Source organism: Myripristis murdjan, chromosome 21, assembly GCF_902150065.1.
Source record: "Myripristis murdjan chromosome 21, fMyrMur1.1, whole genome shotgun sequence".
NCBI lineage: Eukaryota > Metazoa > Chordata > Actinopteri > Holocentriformes > Holocentridae > Myripristis > Myripristis murdjan.
This window is the reverse complement of record NC_044000.1, coordinates 14,428,736-14,446,406: the sequence shown is the minus strand read 5'-3', so window position 1 is coordinate 14,446,406 and position 17,671 is coordinate 14,428,736. Positions and strand designations below refer to the sequence as shown.

General features: G+C 40.5%; 3 protein-coding genes and 1 non-coding gene across 7 annotated transcripts; all 4 read left to right on the top strand.

Moving 5' to 3' along the window:
* The first annotated feature begins 597 nt into the window (after positions 1–597).
* trnak-uuu (transfer RNA lysine (anticodon UUU)) lies at positions 598–670 on the top strand. Its single transcript has one exon. It is a non-coding gene; the product is annotated as a tRNA-Lys (tRNA).
* A 455-nt stretch (positions 671–1,125) lies between these two features.
* On the top strand, positions 1,126–3,371 carry hce2l2 (high choriolytic enzyme 2-like 2). Its single transcript, XM_030080682.1, has 9 exons — positions 1,126–1,196; positions 1,294–1,336; positions 1,418–1,483; positions 1,602–1,757; positions 1,892–2,009; positions 2,326–2,504; positions 2,699–2,780; positions 2,991–3,115; positions 3,261–3,371. The coding sequence occupies exons 1-9, from the start codon at positions 1,134–1,136 to the stop codon at positions 3,278–3,280; spliced, it is 852 nt and encodes a 283-aa protein (XP_029936542.1). The 5' UTR covers positions 1,126–1,133; the 3' UTR covers positions 3,281–3,371.
* A 1,294-nt stretch (positions 3,372–4,665) lies between these two features.
* hce2l1 (high choriolytic enzyme 2-like 1) lies at positions 4,666–6,555 on the top strand. Its single transcript, XM_030080683.1, has 9 exons — positions 4,666–4,737; positions 4,835–4,886; positions 5,074–5,133; positions 5,223–5,375; positions 5,542–5,659; positions 5,764–5,942; positions 6,077–6,158; positions 6,246–6,370; positions 6,477–6,555. The coding sequence occupies exons 1-9, from the start codon at positions 4,666–4,668 to the stop codon at positions 6,488–6,490; spliced, it is 855 nt and encodes a 284-aa protein (XP_029936543.1). The 3' UTR covers positions 6,491–6,555.
* Positions 6,556–9,645: 3,090 nt separating this feature from the next.
* Positions 9,646–16,620, top strand: tra2b (transformer 2 beta homolog). 4 transcript variants are annotated; one of them, XM_030080588.1, is made up of 8 exons: positions 9,646–9,827; positions 12,691–12,836; positions 13,346–13,508; positions 13,643–13,831; positions 13,948–14,063; positions 15,841–15,957; positions 16,114–16,181; positions 16,291–16,620. In XM_030080588.1, exons 1-8 carry the CDS (start codon positions 9,795–9,797, stop codon positions 16,299–16,301), a joined length of 843 nt encoding a protein of 280 aa, XP_029936448.1. In that variant the 5' UTR covers positions 9,646–9,794; the 3' UTR covers positions 16,302–16,620. The 4 variants fall into 4 exon arrangements, with proteins under 4 accessions (XP_029936448.1, XP_029936447.1, XP_029936446.1 ...); XM_030080587.1 differs by having other exon boundaries at positions 16,111–16,181; XM_030080586.1 differs by having other exon boundaries at positions 15,841–15,966.
* The last annotated feature ends 1,051 nt before the right edge of the window (positions 16,621–17,671 follow it).

The window sequence follows — 17,671 nt, the reverse complement described above, 5'->3', positions numbered from 1 at the left end:
TTGCTGACTCGCGCATGGACCAAAAGCTTTTGCTGAAGAGCGAGAAAGACAAGGATTAGCATATTCCGTTATTTTAAAATACAGCTTTGCCAAGAAATGGGGTTTCCCCCCCAGCCCTGGCTTCTGGTAGACATTTAACCTCTGAAGTCTGAGGGTTGCGAGCTTCACGCCTTTCTGGGGTTTCTGAGGCGTCTCTTTCTTGTAAATCGCTCCTTTGATTTCCGAAAGAGGACGCGCAGTTCTCAGCTGAATCGTGTAGTTTCACATCGTCCTTACAATCTGACAGTGCAGTTTTTGGGCTTTGCACGGTATACCTGACTGTATACCGTGTGTCACACTGCATACTGTCACTGAGGAAAAACCTTTACGACAGAAACTTGGGCTGTCAGCTGTTCAGAAAAAGCGCTTCTCTTGCAGGTAATCCGGTTGTAGCAGAACTCCACTTGTGTCTACTACAAGTTACTATATTATTAGATATTCAGGGTGTTTGGGTTGTAGAATAAGCGTGTTGTTGAAATACACATGGTTCTCATTTTTATGTATTTTTTATGTATGTTTTATACTTTATAGACACAACTTCCACCATCGTCTTACAGAGCCCGGATAGCTCAGTCGGTAGAGCATCAGACTTTTAATCTGAGGGTCCAGGGTTCAAGTCCCTGTTCGGGCGAATGTGTTTTTCGCTCTCTAAACCAAATTGATGTTTTGAACGGCTTGGCTGTTAGATAGTCCCTCCTGAAAGCTGCACCATACCATAGCGAATATACGCATCGTGCAGACAAGGCTTGCTCGAAAGAAAAACAGCACTCCTGGCAAATGATGTATGTCCACTAAAGCCCAAAATTGCTCTAAACCTATTCTAAACATTGAACCATTTATTTGAGAGCTGGTCATTGAACTGGAGCTGTTATTACAGACAGCGAGGCGTTGCATTATCCTGCTGTTCAAGTTGTTGTTTATGAAAGAAATGAACTAATTAGGGGATTAAACTCACTCACAAACAAATAAAAGTAACCATGTAATTTACCAGGGATAATCATGGGTATTCTCCCAAGACAGTGATAGGGAACGCCTATAAAGCTAAGTGTTAGTACAGGTAATGGCAGCACTGAGGACATACCTGACTCACAACGATGGAGCGGATTATCCTGTTGTACATGGTTGTTTCCACCTGCATCTGGGCCATACACGCTCAGGTGAGTATGCATGGGAGTGGGACTGCTGTTTTATGAATTCAGCAGAATTACAACCAATTTGCTTTGTCTATTTTTTTTTTTTTTTTCCTTTTTTAAGAAATCTGCGATCAACACAAAAAGGAGTCCCAGGAGCTTTCAAGGTAACTGCAGCTTCCATTTGTTAGACTATTGATTTTGCCACAGAAGATACAGTTACATTCACTGCACCTCTTATTTCTTAGATGATCGTGCTGAGGAAAGTGATGGGACTGCAATGGATGATATCATTAAAGCTAATGAATTACAAGGTAAGATGCTTGTATTTCCCTTAAAATGTGGTGCAGTGTACAGTACATGTAGTACAAAAATGAGATCCTGGCATTCTGACTAGAATGAGTATTTTTTTCCCCCTGCTTTCTGCCTTAGCTTCCCGGATCATAGATGGGACCGCCAGTCTGAGGGAGGGAGACATTGCTGTTTCATCCGGAAGGCGCTCAAAAGTCTGCTTTGCACGGAGCTGCCTGTGGCCTAAGTCAGTGGATGGACATGTCTATGTTGCATACAGGGTCTCACCTGAGTACAGTGAGTGCTTTTTTTTTTTAATGTTCTAGGTGCAAATAAACACAGGACAATAAAGTTTTGATATTCTTCAACAGCACATTTTGTTATTTCTAATTTGTATGTGCCTTGACCCTTCTATCTAAACCCTCAAACAGCTGAACTGGAGAGGAAAGTGATAAAGAAAGGGATGGAGAATGTAGAGAAAGGTACCTGTGTGCGGTTTGTTCCCCGGACTCACCAGCGAGACTACATCGACATCCAGCCAAAGTCAGGGTGAGAGCTGCTGTTTGAAGAATTTAATTCCAAAACTGTATATTCTCCTCAAAAAGTGACTCCTCTGTTGGCAAGATGATTTGCTGGCATGAAGAAAAATGGAATGCCAATATTATGTTTTTATTTATTATTCTGTATTTTCAAATATAGAGAAAATGAATAGCAGTAGCAGTGGAATAGAATTGAAAGGAATAAATATGGATATTTATTTTTAAAACAGTGTTCCAGCTGATTATTGCAGAAGCTTTACTTTGTTTCTCTAGTCTCACTTCTATAAATTAATTGTAATTCTATGAAACGGTATTTATTGATCCAGGTGTTGGTCCTACCTTGGTGCGCGTGGTGGAAAACAGACCATATCCCTGCAGTCCCCTGACTGTGTCCGAGTTGGAGTGACTTCTCATGAGCTCATGCATGCTCTGGGCTTTGTGCACGAGCAGTCCCGCGCTGACCGGGACAGCTATGTCACCATCATGTGGTCAAACATTTGGAGAGGTGATGTGCAACAGAAGGGAAGGGGAAAGGCGCCGGGGAAACCCTGCCAAACTGTTTAAGTTTACTTATAACAATAAACTTTACTTCTAGAGGAAATCTGAAAAGGTTATAAAAGTGTGTTAAATGGTTTAAGAACAACAAAAACAATATTGGTTTGTTTGCTTCTGAATATGTGTAATTTGTTTATTGCCCAGATCGTTTGAGGAACTTTGAGAAATTCAAGACCGACAATCTGGATCTGCCTTACGACTATGGCTCCATCATGCACTTTGGATCGTAAGTAGGATGAATTTGATTTAGATCACTCAGTTGTAATCCTATAAAATGGCTATTGTCTGTCTTGAATGCCTTTTTGAATAACATTAAATACATTTTTCTGTACAATTTGTGATCTAGCCATGATAGTGTCAAATATGACTGTTTTTTCTGCAAACTTGTAGCTGAATTAATGTTTGGCACAACATTTTTTTTAATTTATATTTTCAGGTATGCCTACTCTGAGGACGGACAGCCAACCATTGTTGCTAAGAACAACAGAGACATCAGGCTGGGCCAAGCAACTACTCCCAGCCATATTGACAAACTGAAAATCAACAGGCTTTATAAGTGTGGTTGGTATCAAACATCCTAGGTTAACATAATGGTATGACTATATTCAATTTACTGTCCTATAACATATCCTGTTGAAGTGGCTTCTAATACTAGAAGTATACATTATAACACACTTAACTCTCTCCTGTCTGTTTCTCTCCCCAGCTGAAAAGGATGAATACTGAGCAACATGAACTGAAACAGGAGCTTCCAAAAAATACAATAAACTGTTGTCTAATCATGGAAATACATTCAATAAAGATTCATTCAAGCTTTCCAGTAGCAGTTTCTCTGTGTAAATGCAAATATCAGAGGATTTAAATACAACATGTTCCCTATCTCCTGGCTGTCTATCCCCACTATGCGCACTACTTCTTCAACCTGAACTATTTTAGTTTTTAGTATTTTATTATTAACTATTGATATTTAATATTTATTCATTTTCTTAATGCTGCACTGACTTATTTATCTCAAATTGACAATTTGACTTTTTAATTGCTGCACTGGTTCTTTTTAAATTGTTTTTGCATCGTGACACAGTATCTCGTTTTTATGTACCTGCATTAAAATGACAATAAAGTGAATCTGTATTTTGAGTGTGCAAACTTCAGGGTGGAGTGTCAGAGAAAAAGAAGCATCCAGATACCATCTACATATGTATATATAGCATGAGTCATTTCATAAAGAAATAAGAGAGTACTTGGTCATGCAAGAATGTGATGCTACTTAAGTCTTTTTAAACAAACTATAATATTTGAGCAAGCTGCACTTGAAGTAGGTGATAAAGTGGCAGCAGAGGCAATTATGATAGACAAGGGAGATGGTGGAGGAATAAAGAGTGGTGAGTCAGATTTACATAGAGTAAAACAGCTGAATTAATGAGGTGCTGCTAATGGTATAATAACACTTGAAAAACACATACTCTGCTCAAATGCAGAAGAAATCCTACAGTGCTAATGTTCCCAAATTTTGAGGTACCCAGGGAGAAGGCATTTCATGAACTGTGCTGACGCAGGGGATGCTTCCCCTAGTCATCGCCCTTCAAATTGGCCCCTTGATAGAAAGAGAAATAATATTTGGAGAAGGATAAGGTTTTTGTTTTTGTATATTTACCTATATGACAAAATGATTGCTGTCAACATAGTTATAAACTGATAGTTCATCACAAAATCACAGGTTGCCACGTCAGTCAGGCACAAATTGACGGTCTGTCGGACTGGGTGGACGGTTATTCTCCTGATACCAACTGCTGAGTTATTGCACATGCAAAAGCAAAACACCCATAAGTGTCTAATTTCTGAAAGTGCTGAATCTTACATGTGCTAAAGTACAGGGCACAACCGAAGGTCAGCATCGGGACCACCTGTTTCGGATCAGCAGTGGACTTTTGGTAATTACACACACTGGATGATGAGGGATCTTAATCATGCTTCACGGCAGAACATGTACCCAATCAGTATTGAGCACCGAGGGACAAGTGGGTATATAGATCTGGTGCAGATGAGTTGATTTAGCTGTTGTGTTAAGAGGACCACAGGCAGAGACTCGTACACCAAACTGAACCAAAGCAATGCATTCTACCATGATCCTTCTGGGTATCTTGTTTGGCATGCTGACCCACACGTACGCCCTACCTGTCAAGGTCAGTACCAAGAAATGATCTGGTATAGGATATGTCCCATTTCATCTTGTCATGCTTTGTGATCAAAATATAGTAACATGCACCGTTTGGATTGCAGAATTCAACTGCAGTTCATGAGGGAAAAGTGAGGTTGAAAAGAAAATACTCAGGTGGGTCCTTGGAAGAATTATCATACAAGCTGATTTTATAATATTCTACATTTTAAGGATAACTGTGTTTATTTGAAAATGTGCTGTATAATAAAGGGGATTACTTATTCCCTAAAACTGGAGTTTTGTATGATCAGCCATGTTTCAGTCTAACTTTTCTTTTTCTCTCATTTTTCCTTGTGTTCAGAGGAATATTTAGATTTTGACAGCATGAATGCAATGGACAAAATCCTGGAAGCCAACAGAAGTAAGTAAGACATATCATGATTCATCAGAATGATACGGATTCAAGTTACTGGGTATGTGTCTAACTATATTAAATGTTTTTCTCACCAGGACTGAGAAGCCCCAGGGGAATATCATTCAGAGAGGGGGATATTGCCACCTCATATATACGGAGTGCCATAACCTGCCCTGGCAACGCCTGTCTGTGGCCTAAATCAGTTGATGGATTTGTTTATATACCCTTCATCATGTCTCCACTATACGGTATGCAGCAATGCAAAGAGGTGTTACATAAAACTGCGCAGCTCATATGTTTTTGTCTGATTAGCACAATTTTAAACTTGCAGTGAGTGATTTAGCGATCTAAACAAGATCCACAGTCAGTCAAAGGTTCAACTCTGATTTGCCTATTGCATGCTTTTGATGATAGATGATATGGACAGAATCACAATAGAAACCGGAATGCAGGACATCTCTTCTGGAACATGCATCAAATTTGTTCCTCGTACACATGAAGCCAACTTCCTTGACATCCAGCCTAGATATGGGTGAGGATGACCACTGAATATATCCTTTATGAACCTTTTGATGGGTTTCATTTGAAACTCTATAATGCTATGTTTTAATGGACGTGCTTCTATTGCACCCCAAGTTGCTGGTCGTTTCTGGGGCAGACCGGAGGAAGCCAGACTTTGTCGCTGCAGACTCCTGGGTGCATGTGGTCAGGAGTGGCCGCCCATGAGTTCATGCACGCTCTCGGCTTTGTGCACGAGCAGTCTCGCTCAGACCGAGACCACTACGTCACGATTGTGTGGAAAAACATTATGCCAGGTTAGTGATGAGTGAAGACTTTTCAACATTATTTTTCCATTCTGAGTCTACTATTTCTAGCATTTCCCTTTAGTCCAAGTGTCATTTTTAGCCTGTAAATTCACACTTACACTTTATTTCTTGTGCACTGACAGACCGCATACATAACTTCAGGAAACAGGTGACAAACAACCTGAATACTCCATATGACTACAGCTCTGTCATGCATTATGGACGGTGAGCTGCTGCACAGAGCATCAAATCACAAGTCATATTTTGCTTTGGTGTCCCTGGTACACCATTTAACCCTATTTTGTGATGCAGGTATGCTTTCTCTGAAGATGGTGGACCAACAATAATCCCCAAGCCAGATCCTTACATTCCCATCGGCCAGCGAGATGGACCCAGTGTTCTGGACCTCCATAAAATAAATATGCTTTATAATTGTGGTATGTGAATGGATGCACATATATATACTGTCCACAGCTGACTTTTTTAAAATGCCCTTTATTTAAATAAAATGGATGATTTCTTTTTTCCCTATCATCTTCATAGGCTCTATGGAGTAGGTGGATCCAGAATGTCGACATGCTCTCAAAACCAGTTTGTTAATGACTCCATACTCAAGGCTGTGCAGCTATCATGATAGATGGGCTATTCTGTTGTACTCTGCTGTCATAAGCTAGATGTGGAAAGTAACTATAACTATAGCTCCTCAGTAGACTTTAAGAGCAACACTGCTTCTTGATTGGTTTAAATTCTATAATCTTTGTTCATCTTTTCATTCATTCTCACAATTCCTAGTCTGTAAATATATTTTGTTTTCAACAGAGACATTCTAATTAATTTAAGTCCATTCTGGTACTGTTATCAAAATTTAACCATTTTATTGACTTTGGGTTGCTGATGACCAGTCAAATAAAGTGCCACGGTTAAGCCAAAACAGGTAATAAAGTAATTTCTAATCACTGTATCACCTCTTCACAAAACTTTCTAAAACTATTAACATGATCGCAGTAGTGTACAAATCACAGGTATACATCATGTGTCTGCAGTTGTCTATTAGATACGTATCGCTTTCACACCTAGGCACCGTCTATATCCAGTTGCTCCATTTCATGTTTCTTTCTCTGATTCTTCTCTCTAAATAAATACATTAAAAAAGCAAGAGATGAACGGTCTGAGTAATGCATCTTTTTGTGATAGATTATTATTCTTATAGAGCAAGTGAACAAATCTTTTACAGCATTCACTCCTATGTTTCTCTCAGCTGGAGTGCATAAATGTGATCCTCAGAGCAGGGCACTGTAATTATACGTGGCAGGTCCCTTTAGCAGCATTCACCTGCATCTCATGATTATGGCACATAATTATAGTTTTGTAAAACCAGAATAAACAGATTATTACTGTATCTCACATTCTCTGCACAGACCATCCCCTCTGGACTTCTCTGTTCCATGAAATACAGTCCAGAGCCACTGAACCCTGTAAATGTCAGGAGTTCCCAAGAAGACAAGTCAAATCAAACAAAAGCAAATAGTTTTCTGCAACCCCTCTGAGGTGCTTTCCTCTTTCCTCTGCTCCTTCACAGTCCAGCGAGCAGCATCTTGCTGCTAGTGAGTACTCTTACGCCGGAACGATATCCGCGAAGACAACCGCATCCTTCCTCTCACCTCCTCTTCCTCCAGATCCTGGCTGTCACTTTCTGCTTTTCACTCTGTAAAGTGAGCAAGCTGAGCAAGAGGAAGCCGAGGGAGAGGTAGAGTGATAAATTAGTAAAGGAGAGGTAGCAGCACTTGAGAACTAAAGCAGTGGGTTAGCCACAGCACTGATCACCATCATGAATTCCTTGTGCTAAAATCCCTATCTTAAAAAGGGGGTTCTTACTGGAACTAAGATGAAAAACAAAGCATTAAAACAAAAGGCAAGAAATTGCTGCTACATGCAAAAGGCAAGAAATCACGGCTACATCATTTTAACAAGCAGGCCTAAAATAGAGCTGAACATTAAATGACTGTCTTAGTTTCCTCCTTTCTCAGTGGCTTTAAAGTATTCTTACATATTTTTTAAAATCTTATTGGGGACATGAATCAATACCTTTTTTTTACTTGCACTGCCAGGGATGCCAAATTATTTTGTAGCCTCAGGGAAACGTGCGATAAGAGTACCATGTCAGGGAGGAAAGTTATGTATTTCCATGGTATTTATTTCATGAATGAAAAGAAACAATGAAATTTTCCATCAGTAAACTTTCTCAGAACATTTCTTATTTGTGCTCTCCAGTTCACTGTCCTCAGTATCTAAAGAAATCAGACTAACAGCCCAATTGGGCACCTTAATTCCATATAACAGCTTTGTGTCAATTTCCTGTCAGTACTATTGATCAGTCCTACAATTACATAAAATTATCTATTCTGTCCTGAGCATGATATAGCCCTGGAAAGTAACAGCAGCAGAATATAGTCCTGAGACAACTAAATATAAACGACCTTTTACTAACATTTAACTATAAATGGAGGAATCTCTGTATGTCTCTGTGCGTGTCTGCATGTCTGTCTGTATGTAAGACTGTGTAGGTAGCGTAGAGCAAGTCAACTGGACTGAATAGTTTTCAGAAGACGTTTCGCTTCTCCTCCAAGAAGCCTCTTCAGTTCTGTGGACTGGTAAAAAACTCCCGGGTATTTAACCTCATGTGAGGTCGTTGTGAGGGTCGTCCATACCACTGCTGTGACAAGTGTAACGATCATCGTCGAGAGTCGTTCGGGTCACATGGTGTCATGAGTGGTCAATCGTTATCCCATGGGGTCACAGGACATGGTGTTTCAGTCTCCTGGGGAGTGATGAAAGGAGAGTACTGTAGATAGGGGATAGGTGGTGTCTGAGGCCCCCTCCTCGGTTAAATGATGGCTTCTCTACTTTGACATAGATGGCCTCCTTCACTCCTCTTTCAAACCACCTGTCCTCCTTGTCCAGAATCTGTACATTGTGGTCTTCAAAAGTGTGTCCCTTGTCTTTTAGGTGTAAGTACTGCGGAGCCCTGGGCTGAGGAGTTCACCCTCCTGCATACATGCATGGCTGTATACAAAACAGGAGGGCGCACTCCTCAGCCCAGGACTCCGATTGTCCAGTGGAGGCTGCGGGGCCCATGTTAAAATTGACACTGCACTAGTATAACAAAACACAGACTAATAAAAACTTATCAATTATGCATCTTGAAAAGGTTCATGCACATTAACACATGTTTATAGTACAGTAATTATTATTGTTTAAAGTAGCAAAATACTGCAGTTTAACCAAGCTCTCCACTGACCTCTTGTCACTCTGCTTCCTAAAAGGAAGTCTCTTCCCTTCCTGTTGCATCATACCCGACACAGCAGCTTATTGGGTTGTTCTGACACATGCCATTAAACGTGTAAAAATTAAAATAAAATATTATTGGGGGCTGTGGGGGAGAAAAAAGGCCTTATGTTGCCCGAAAGACATGCTGTGCAGTAGAGGGTTATCCTCGTGTGTGTGTGTGCGTGCGTGCGTGCGTGTAGGCTTTCTATAGGCTGTGTTTTAATCATACCATGGCGTGTGTAAAGTGTAAAGAGCTGGCTGTCCACCCTCCACCCTGCAGACTGCTGTGTGTACACAGAGCAGACAGGACAGTCCTCCCCTGGCGGCTGATGCCCATCCCATGGTGTCAGATCTGCGTTTTGTCAGCGAGGCTCGGGACAAAGCGGTGATCCCGCGCTCAGCTCGTGAGGAGGAGCTTATGTTCCCAGGCGCGTGCTGCTGCACCTCTTCACAACACACACAAATTTGGTGGCTGCCTGGCAGCAAGCGGTAAAATCAGACTTTATCCTTCATTTAACGTTAATACTGCAAGACATGAGCGATAACGAGAAAGGTTACGGCGAGCGGGTAAGTACGAATCTTTTAAAGGCTTTCTGTTTGTTTTCTTCAGCCATGTTTTCTTCCTCTCAGCTGAATGAACATGAAACACTTCCATGTTGCTGCTTAGCTAGCTAACGTTAGCTAAGATCTCCAATAAATAGCTAAAACGTTGCCGAGATACCAGATGTTTGTGAAAATGTAAACAAGATTGAGGTAATTTTATAAATTTCTCAAACTGCACACGGTAATTACGGTCTGAATGTGCCCCAGTCATTGCATAACGTTAGCTAATAGCGTTAGCCATAGCTTATTAATCTTGGCAGGCCTAAGGCCTAGTCTGTCCAGGAAATGGAGCTAGCTCTTAGCTGAAGTATTTTGGTTTTCTGCTGGTAACGCTAACCTTGGCGGACCAGTTAGTCGAGGCAAACTGTATTATGTGGCAGCATTTCTTTCAGACTGTTAACCATTTATTAGGTTGACTCCAACGTTAACTACATGGTTATTTAACGTTACTCGGCACGGCTAATTTCAGGAAATTTGGCTAGCAGTCCAGCACACTAACCTTTATGATAATGGATAATGCAGTGGCCGCTAGCTGATAGCCTCGCAGACTGGCCAGACTGCAATTCAGCAAAAAGTCCGTGAAACTATGAAAATAATGTGCTGGACGGTTTAAATGTTAGTTGAACACAAGTTAGGCTAGTTTTGTCATTGGCTGACCTTAGTTACATAGTGAGTTAAGTTTTAATGTGATCAGATAAAAAGCCATACTTCTTTTTCTGGGGGCCAGCAGTTTGTGTCAATCAAGTTGAACATGTGATCAACAAAGGGGTGCCTTGGATTTCCATCTTAAGACTACCTCGAACAGCCCCAAGATGTCACTGCAGCAAATTTGCATGTAATCGCGATCGTGCAAGACGGGACGTGGTTTATAAAAAAAAAAAAACCTTTCCAATGCAAGTCCTTTCTCTGTATGAGTACGCCAAATAGATGTAGTTTGGGGGTGGAGTAGGGTCACTGTAAGGTTTTGTTGTTAAGACCAACTTGGTTTCAGGAAAAGCTCAATGTCCACCAGTTGCCCTGTTGCACAAGCTCCACTCTCCAAGACCCTCCAGCACACACAGCCTAAAATAAGACTGGCATGTGGGCCAGGCATTCAAATTATAATATACATAGCTACCATATTATCTGTTGGGGTTGTCTAGCTTACATAAACCTCCTATTTTAACATTTGGCCAGTAGGCACCAGAGGCAGTCCTGCAGTCCCCAAAGGGGCACAAAGACTAGAGCTTGTGCAGAGGGGCAAAGGGTGTTTTAAGCAGATCTAGTCTGAGATATACTACACTAGTTTTAACAACTGAGTTTAACTTCACATCTGTTTTGCATGTATTCCCAGAGAAAGGCATTGCATCAGAACCTGTTTTCAACCAGCTGCTTCTGGTTTCACAGTAGGGTATATACGTGCTGCGGATGCCAGTGCTCACAGGTTCATACAGATAAAAAAACACGTCGACCGTAAAACAAAGTGCTGCGGTGGTTTTGGATTCTGTAATGTGCACAGGTGTGCCGACTGAAATAGTCAAACTCCTTGCACACCAATATTCACTGAATAATGAGCTGCAGTTGGTCTCTTGATTGCTCGTTTTTCCATGCAGAAGTGTTTTTTCTTTTTGTTGGCTTCGGTGCCAAAATTACATTTTTTTAATATTATCGACTTCTAAATCCTCATGTTTTCACCCCCCCCCCCCCCCCCCCCCCCTTTTTTTTTTTTTCATTGTTTACATTTTCAGAGGTTAGAGTTACCTTTTTAATCTTCTTGCACCCCAAGTGGCTTGGGGTGTAGTCAAACTAAACAAAGACATAGCAAGTGTACACACATTTGTGTGAAGAAGCATCTTCAATTGTTTTTGTGCTTTTGGCAAGTTCAACTTTGTTCGAAATATATCAACAACTAATGTGCTGAAAATTTGCTGTCAATGTTTTGCTTTTGTCGTATTTGCTTTAAAGAGACGCAGACGTTTAAATGATCAGTGATGTCATGAGGCTGTTGGGGTTATCTCATAGATTATTACTGAAAGTGGAAATTTTATTTGTGGGTTTATTCTTGAATAGACATTGTGCATAGAGTATTTTTAAATGAAATGTACACACAATTAACATTTAACAGTTTTGACTTTAATTTTTGTCTTATGTGCTTTGAAACACTTCCATGCATGTCATTAGATCTCAATAACACTTTAAAAGTTGAATGAGGGTGCAGTTATGATTGTAGTCATATATTCTTCATCCTTTCTTTTTCATAAAGGTTAAGGTTGGACGAAGAAAAATGCGGAAGAAGTCTCATGTCCAGTTTATTTTGAATAATATGAAGCTCAGATCTGTGAAGCTGAATTTGTGAATGCATGCTAAAACATGACGAGGGAAGAAGTATGGGCAGTGTGAGAGATGGGGGAAGTAAGAAGAAATAAGACATTTGAAGAAAGAAGAATTAAATGAAGTAATGAAGTTACACAAATGAAGTTCAGGAAGTAATCGGGCATAAGGTCACTGCGCTAAGTAATTTCTAGTCTTTCTCAAATGCGTGCATGTTCTTTTTATTGAATGTACATACTTTTAAGTTATTGAAATTTATTTTAATCAACTGACAAACTTCTATTTATTCATTACATTGTAATTTGCATAGGCTACTTTAATGATGTTACTGTCATATTATCCATGGCTACTCTCAATAGCAATAACCTGCATTCCTAAATCCACTTTTCACATTTCTCCTCTTTACTATACTCTTCACAGAATATCCAAATTCATATTAGTGTAATGACAAATTTCCCAGCTTCTTCTCTTGCTGGTGCTGATAAGAGGTCTGTTGGTGTGTGTGTGGTTCGTTCAGGAGTCTCGCTCTGCATCCAGGAGCGCAAGTCCTCGGGGCTCAGGGAAATCGGCCAGCCGCTCCCCTGCCCAATCACCTGCCCGCTCCAAAGATGGCTCCCGACACTCCCGTTCCAAATCTCGGTCCCGCTCCAGGTCCAGGTCTGGGTGAGCAAAAACTAATTTGTTTGGAGATAAAGGTTCATATATTTAGTTTAATGAGGAAAATAAATTCATTTAAACTATTCTTGGATAACTGGTATGTAGATGACAGGCCATCTCATAAAGCAGATGTGGTAAGACTAAGGGTTTGAACGCATGTAGCGTTTTTCCTCAAGTGTCATATACATAATCCTGTGGGGAGTGACTACTCCTTAAAATGCCTGGCACTTGCAGAGGTCGAAAACAGCTGAACTTTTGCAGAAAAGTGATATGTCATCCCTGTTTTTACGACCCCACAGGTGTTTGCTGCCAGTCGCAGCCCCCCTCCTCATCAGTGTCTGCCTCTAAAGCCAGCACTGAGCCAAGCAACTTCCTCCTTGTGCTCTTGACAGTGCTTTTGTCTTTTCTTTTTTTTTTTCTTTTTCAAAAATGCTCTGTGTGTTCATAGCCTAACAGTAGAACAGTCATATAGGAAAGCGGAAGTATACTAAAACAAAATCCTTCTTTCCATACAGGTCTCATTCCCACCGTGGTTCACGGAGACATTACAGTCGCTCCCGCTCCCGCTCGAGGTCCTATCGTCGCCGTTCTCGCAGCAGGTCCTACAGTGGAGAGCGTCGGCGACGCAGCCACAGCCATTCACCCATGTCCAACCGTCGCAGGCACATTGGCAACCGTGTACGTGCTCTATGGCACAGTGTGTTCAAAGGAAATAAAAAAACACCATTTTGTTATGGGCTGTAGATGAATTTTTGTCCAGGGATTGTCTGTAAATTATTACAATTGCTTTTTGCAATCTTTTTCTATCACAGGCAAATCCCGATCCTAACTGTTGCCTAGGAGTGTTTGGCCTGAGCTTGTACACCACAGAGAGGGACCTGAGGGAGGTCTTCTCCAAATATGGCCCCCTGTCAGATGTGTGTATTGTCTACGACCAGCAGTCCAGGCGCTCCAGGGGGTTTGCTTTTGTTTACTTTGAGAGCAGAGAAGACGCTAAAGAGGTATGAGGCAATTTGTTGACAAAGACCCTTATCAGACCTTTTTGTGGAACGTATCTTAGGTCTACAAAGCGCGAGGTGTGCAGAGGTAATGGATATGTTTGCTTGTTCACTGTCAGGCAAAGGAACGAGCAAATGGTATGGAACTGGATGGCCGTAGAATCAGAGTGGACTTCTCCATCACAAAAAGACCCCATACCCCAACCCCTGGAATCTACATGGGCCGCCCCACATAGTGAGTTACATGAGGACCACTGAGGGTTTACACTGACACAGTAACAGGAGCACATAAACAGCCACCCTCTTCAATAATGATACTCTGATGTGGGATGCCTCTTCAGTTTTAAGGCCGGTGTTAACAGCACAACTTCTATGGAGGGTTGACATCCAGACTGCAGTTGGTTTAGGGGCTGTGTGTGTTTGTTTTGGCATGTTTTTTCTTCTGTATTTTTTGTTATTTACAGTTCTGGTGAGCAATGTATCAACCAGACTGTGGGTTTATTTTAAATATTTTAATTCGTCTCCCCTTCACATTTAGTTTCATTCAGTGGCGTCAATCGGGGAAGTGAAGTCCCACCGTAATTTACAAAAGTTAATTTATGTACTCATTTATAGGCACAGGACTGACAAGACAGATAGACTGTTATTTTGTATTACAAGGTCTGCAAGTCTGTGTGCTCTATAGTGTATTAGTGACAAAATGACAAATGCTCATGGGTTAGTGGAGCCCAAAGTGATATCTTAAATTTTTTTCTTTAGACTAACAGTAAAAAAAAAAAAAAAAAACATTTGAAGTATACATTTTATACTGATGTGAACAGTCTTAGCATCTCAGTGAAGCTGTAATCAGCAAATCTTTGGAAATTTTACTCTAAAACAATAACTTGATTTATCAAAAATAATCACAAGTATTTGATCAGTTGATTAGATGTTTTGTTATGAGTATCATTCATTTAGGCAACAGGAAGCTGCTGTTTTGGTGCAACAAAGAAATTGGCGATTTATTTTCTATTTTGTGCACTCTGCACAGATAATGCTGGCATGTCAAACTAGTGGGCTTCACATACTCAGGCAGCTGCTGCAGAGATAGACCAGGAGGGCAAAAAGAACAGGACAGCAGAAAATGATGCGTTTCTCACACCACGTCTGTCCCTCAGACACTGCTGTGTGTCTGCTCAGGCACACGTACGCCTCAGTGCTGCATCAAAACCGCGGTTGATGGGCGCTGGCCTTTTTAGATCTACTAATCACCAGAGAAAAAGCCCAGTGCTTATCAGTAGTGTATAGATTCAGGACAGCCTCATCTGGGATATCTTGATTAAAATTACCAATAGTGCTTTCAGCTACACCACTAATCTCCTTAAAACTTAATGTGTTCCTTAAAGGGTGTTGGTCCATTTAAGAGAGAGCACTTTTATCAGGAAACATATCATAAAATGAGGGCTTGTTAGTTGGTTATGTATTTGTTTAAAATTCATGGAACTGAATTATGACTATTCTGTCTGAAATGAATAAATGTGTTGCACTGCAGGCCCTTTGGAAAAGCCCATGAAATAGTAAATATGTGAACACAGGGATATGGCTATTGTGTTAACAAATGACTCTTATGGTGTAATATATTCTGCTTATACATTATATTGGTCTGGAGTGAAGCCCCTCTTTCATTAAGGAAACTGAGGAGGCTTGGCAGGGGTCTGGCCATATTTCCTGAAGCCATGCACACATGGAGCGTGAATCTTGCCCATTATGTGCGGCCTCATATCCCAGCAGTTGGGATGAAGGAAAAATGTAATTTCACCTCCTCTTGAACAAGAATATGAACAGCAGCGGGACAGACTTACTAAATGCAGTTTGAATTATAATGACAGGTGTTCTCAACTGAGTTTACCTCCTAGAACTTCTCATATCCTCAAAAATGATATGTTTTAATATTTAAGTAAAAGCCATAAACCTGACACTTGAGATAGAAGTCCATGAATAATCTAATTGTGCATGATTTTCTCCCGTTCTAGTGGTGGAGGCGGGCCAAGTGGTCCAAGGCGCTATTCACGTGACTACGACCGTGGCTATGATCGTGGCTATGACAGAGGCGGCTACGATCGCTATGACGACAGGGACTACTACAGCAGGTCATACAGGTCATTATCTCAATCTGCAAGCAGTTATCCTGTTGGATTATTATTGGTAGAATAGATTCTCAAGTTGTTATTTATTTTGATTCACTGCTGATGTCTCCTGATTGTAACTGAGAAAAGTGAGGATTTTGTGTTGTCCTGTTTCAGAAGGCGGTCTCCTTCACCGTACTATAGAGGGGCGTACAGGTCTCGGTCCCGATCACGGTCCTATTCTCCCCGTAAGTTCTTTGGAAAACTAAATAAATATTTTGTAACAGTTGTTTATTCTGAAATGCTCAACACAATACAGTGCTGTCAGATTTGCTGAGTAACTGTTTGATTTCACAGGCCGCTATTGAAGATTGCTGTCAGCATTCCCCTCCCTTCCCAACACGTGAGACTGTTCCCGGGGAAAAAGCTCGGTTGACTTCAGGATAGATGTTCTTTAATGAGATTTTGTCAGCAAGTGTACATGACCGATGTGTGTAACAGTATACTGAGCTCAGTTGTAAAGTGGTATGTCATTTGAAATGACTTGACCTGTCCTTTCCCGTTTTTTTAATTTTAAATGTATGGACCATATATGCCATACGTGTTTTGTATACAAATTTTGTGTGAGTGTGCAAACCAATCTTGTACGCGATTAAAGGAAAATGCAGACGTTTTTTTTCCACTTTATGACTCGTGTTTTATTACATCTTTTCTTTGTTATCTGTGGGTCCTTTCCTGTTGCATTGCAGTGTTTAGAGTTTTAATTTGAGTTCTCTGTAATGCAGTAATCTATAATTGCTGTATAGTGCCCTCAGTTCAAACACTGTTGTCCCACCTTTGGCTTTGTTTACAAAATGATTCACTTAAAAATATTTTACACTCTGAAATACATCATCTGACCTTTTTTTTTTTTTTTTTTTTTTTTTATTTCAGTTTTTCTAAAAGGTCTGATTTGGCAGCAAAACTTATAACATATTTTGAGTCTGTAAAATGTTTTACTTGCATAATGTTTGAGCACTGGAGCAAAATAAATTTGATAAAAACTGCATTCTACAAACTGATTTCCTGAAGAAGTAAAGTATTTTTATTAAGAGCCGTGTCATATTTGGTAACAAAAGTGTGAACAGCCTATTAGGTGCCACCAGTCTCAGCTGTTTTCAGTTATTAGATGCGGATAAAATAAGAGGTTAAAGACTAAAATTTCATCACAAATAATTATACCTTGCTCAAGGAGAAAGTCGACACCAGAAAGTGAAAAGCAAAGACTTGCGATAAACCATTTTAACAGCTTGTTTTGTCAAGCTCATTTGAAATCCAGGAACTGATGAGGCAACTCTTCTCAATATGTTGACTCCAAGTATTAAAAGCTCATCAGCTGCCTTATGTAATGTGTATTAAAGTTAGATGAACTTGGGGATTCATGGGCCTGACGGTCTTTTGTTATTATTATTATTTTTTTAATGGTTGTTACACACAAGGTCACTGGCTTATTTCCCTATATGCAGATTTCTTGCTTATCTAGTAATATTAGGAGAAGCACATTTTCTCTGTCTGAAAGCCAGGAAGCCCAGCCTGTGATTGTTAAACCAGTGGCTGTTCAGTGGGACTGAATTTCAAACTGAACAAGGAAATAAAAAGCACCTTTCTTCCTACACAATGCTTTGTTACTGACACCCCCAGAAGTATTTGAACATTAGAAAACTGATTAAAAAATGTGACAAGTAAACGAAGCTCATGT

What these genes read in the sequence shown, in the direction of transcription:
- tra2b (XM_030080585.1), top strand. Translation starts at nt 9,795, where the DNA reads ATGAGCGATAACGAGAAAGGTTACGGCGAGCGG. An exon ending in GCAGAGAAGACGCTAAAGAG is followed by an intron (nt 13,832 to 13,947) that starts GTATGAGGCAAT and finishes GTTCACTGTCAG; the next exon opens with GCAAAGGAACGAGCAAATGG. An exon ending in TACATGGGCCGCCCCACATA is followed by an intron (nt 14,064 to 15,840) that starts GTGAGTTACATG and finishes CTCCCGTTCTAG; the next exon opens with TGGTGGAGGCGGGCCAAGTG.
- hce2l1 (XM_030080683.1), top strand. Translation starts at nt 4,666, where the DNA reads ATGCATTCTACCATGATCCTTCTGGGTATCTTGTTTGGCATGCTGACC. An exon ending in GTGGAAAAACATTATGCCAG is followed by an intron (nt 5,943 to 6,076) that starts GTTAGTGATGAG and finishes GTGCACTGACAG; the next exon opens with ACCGCATACATAACTTCAGG. An exon ending in TCTGTCATGCATTATGGACG is followed by an intron (nt 6,159 to 6,245) that starts GTGAGCTGCTGC and finishes TTTGTGATGCAG; the next exon opens with GTATGCTTTCTCTGAAGATG.
- hce2l2 (XM_030080682.1), top strand. Translation starts at nt 1,134, where the DNA reads ATGGAGCGGATTATCCTGTTGTACATGGTTGTTTCCACCTGCATCTGG. An exon ending in TCTGGGCCATACACGCTCAG is followed by an intron (nt 1,197 to 1,293) that starts GTGAGTATGCAT and finishes TCCTTTTTTAAG; the next exon opens with AAATCTGCGATCAACACAAA. An exon ending in GAGTCCCAGGAGCTTTCAAG is followed by an intron (nt 1,337 to 1,417) that starts GTAACTGCAGCT and finishes CTTATTTCTTAG; the next exon opens with ATGATCGTGCTGAGGAAAGT.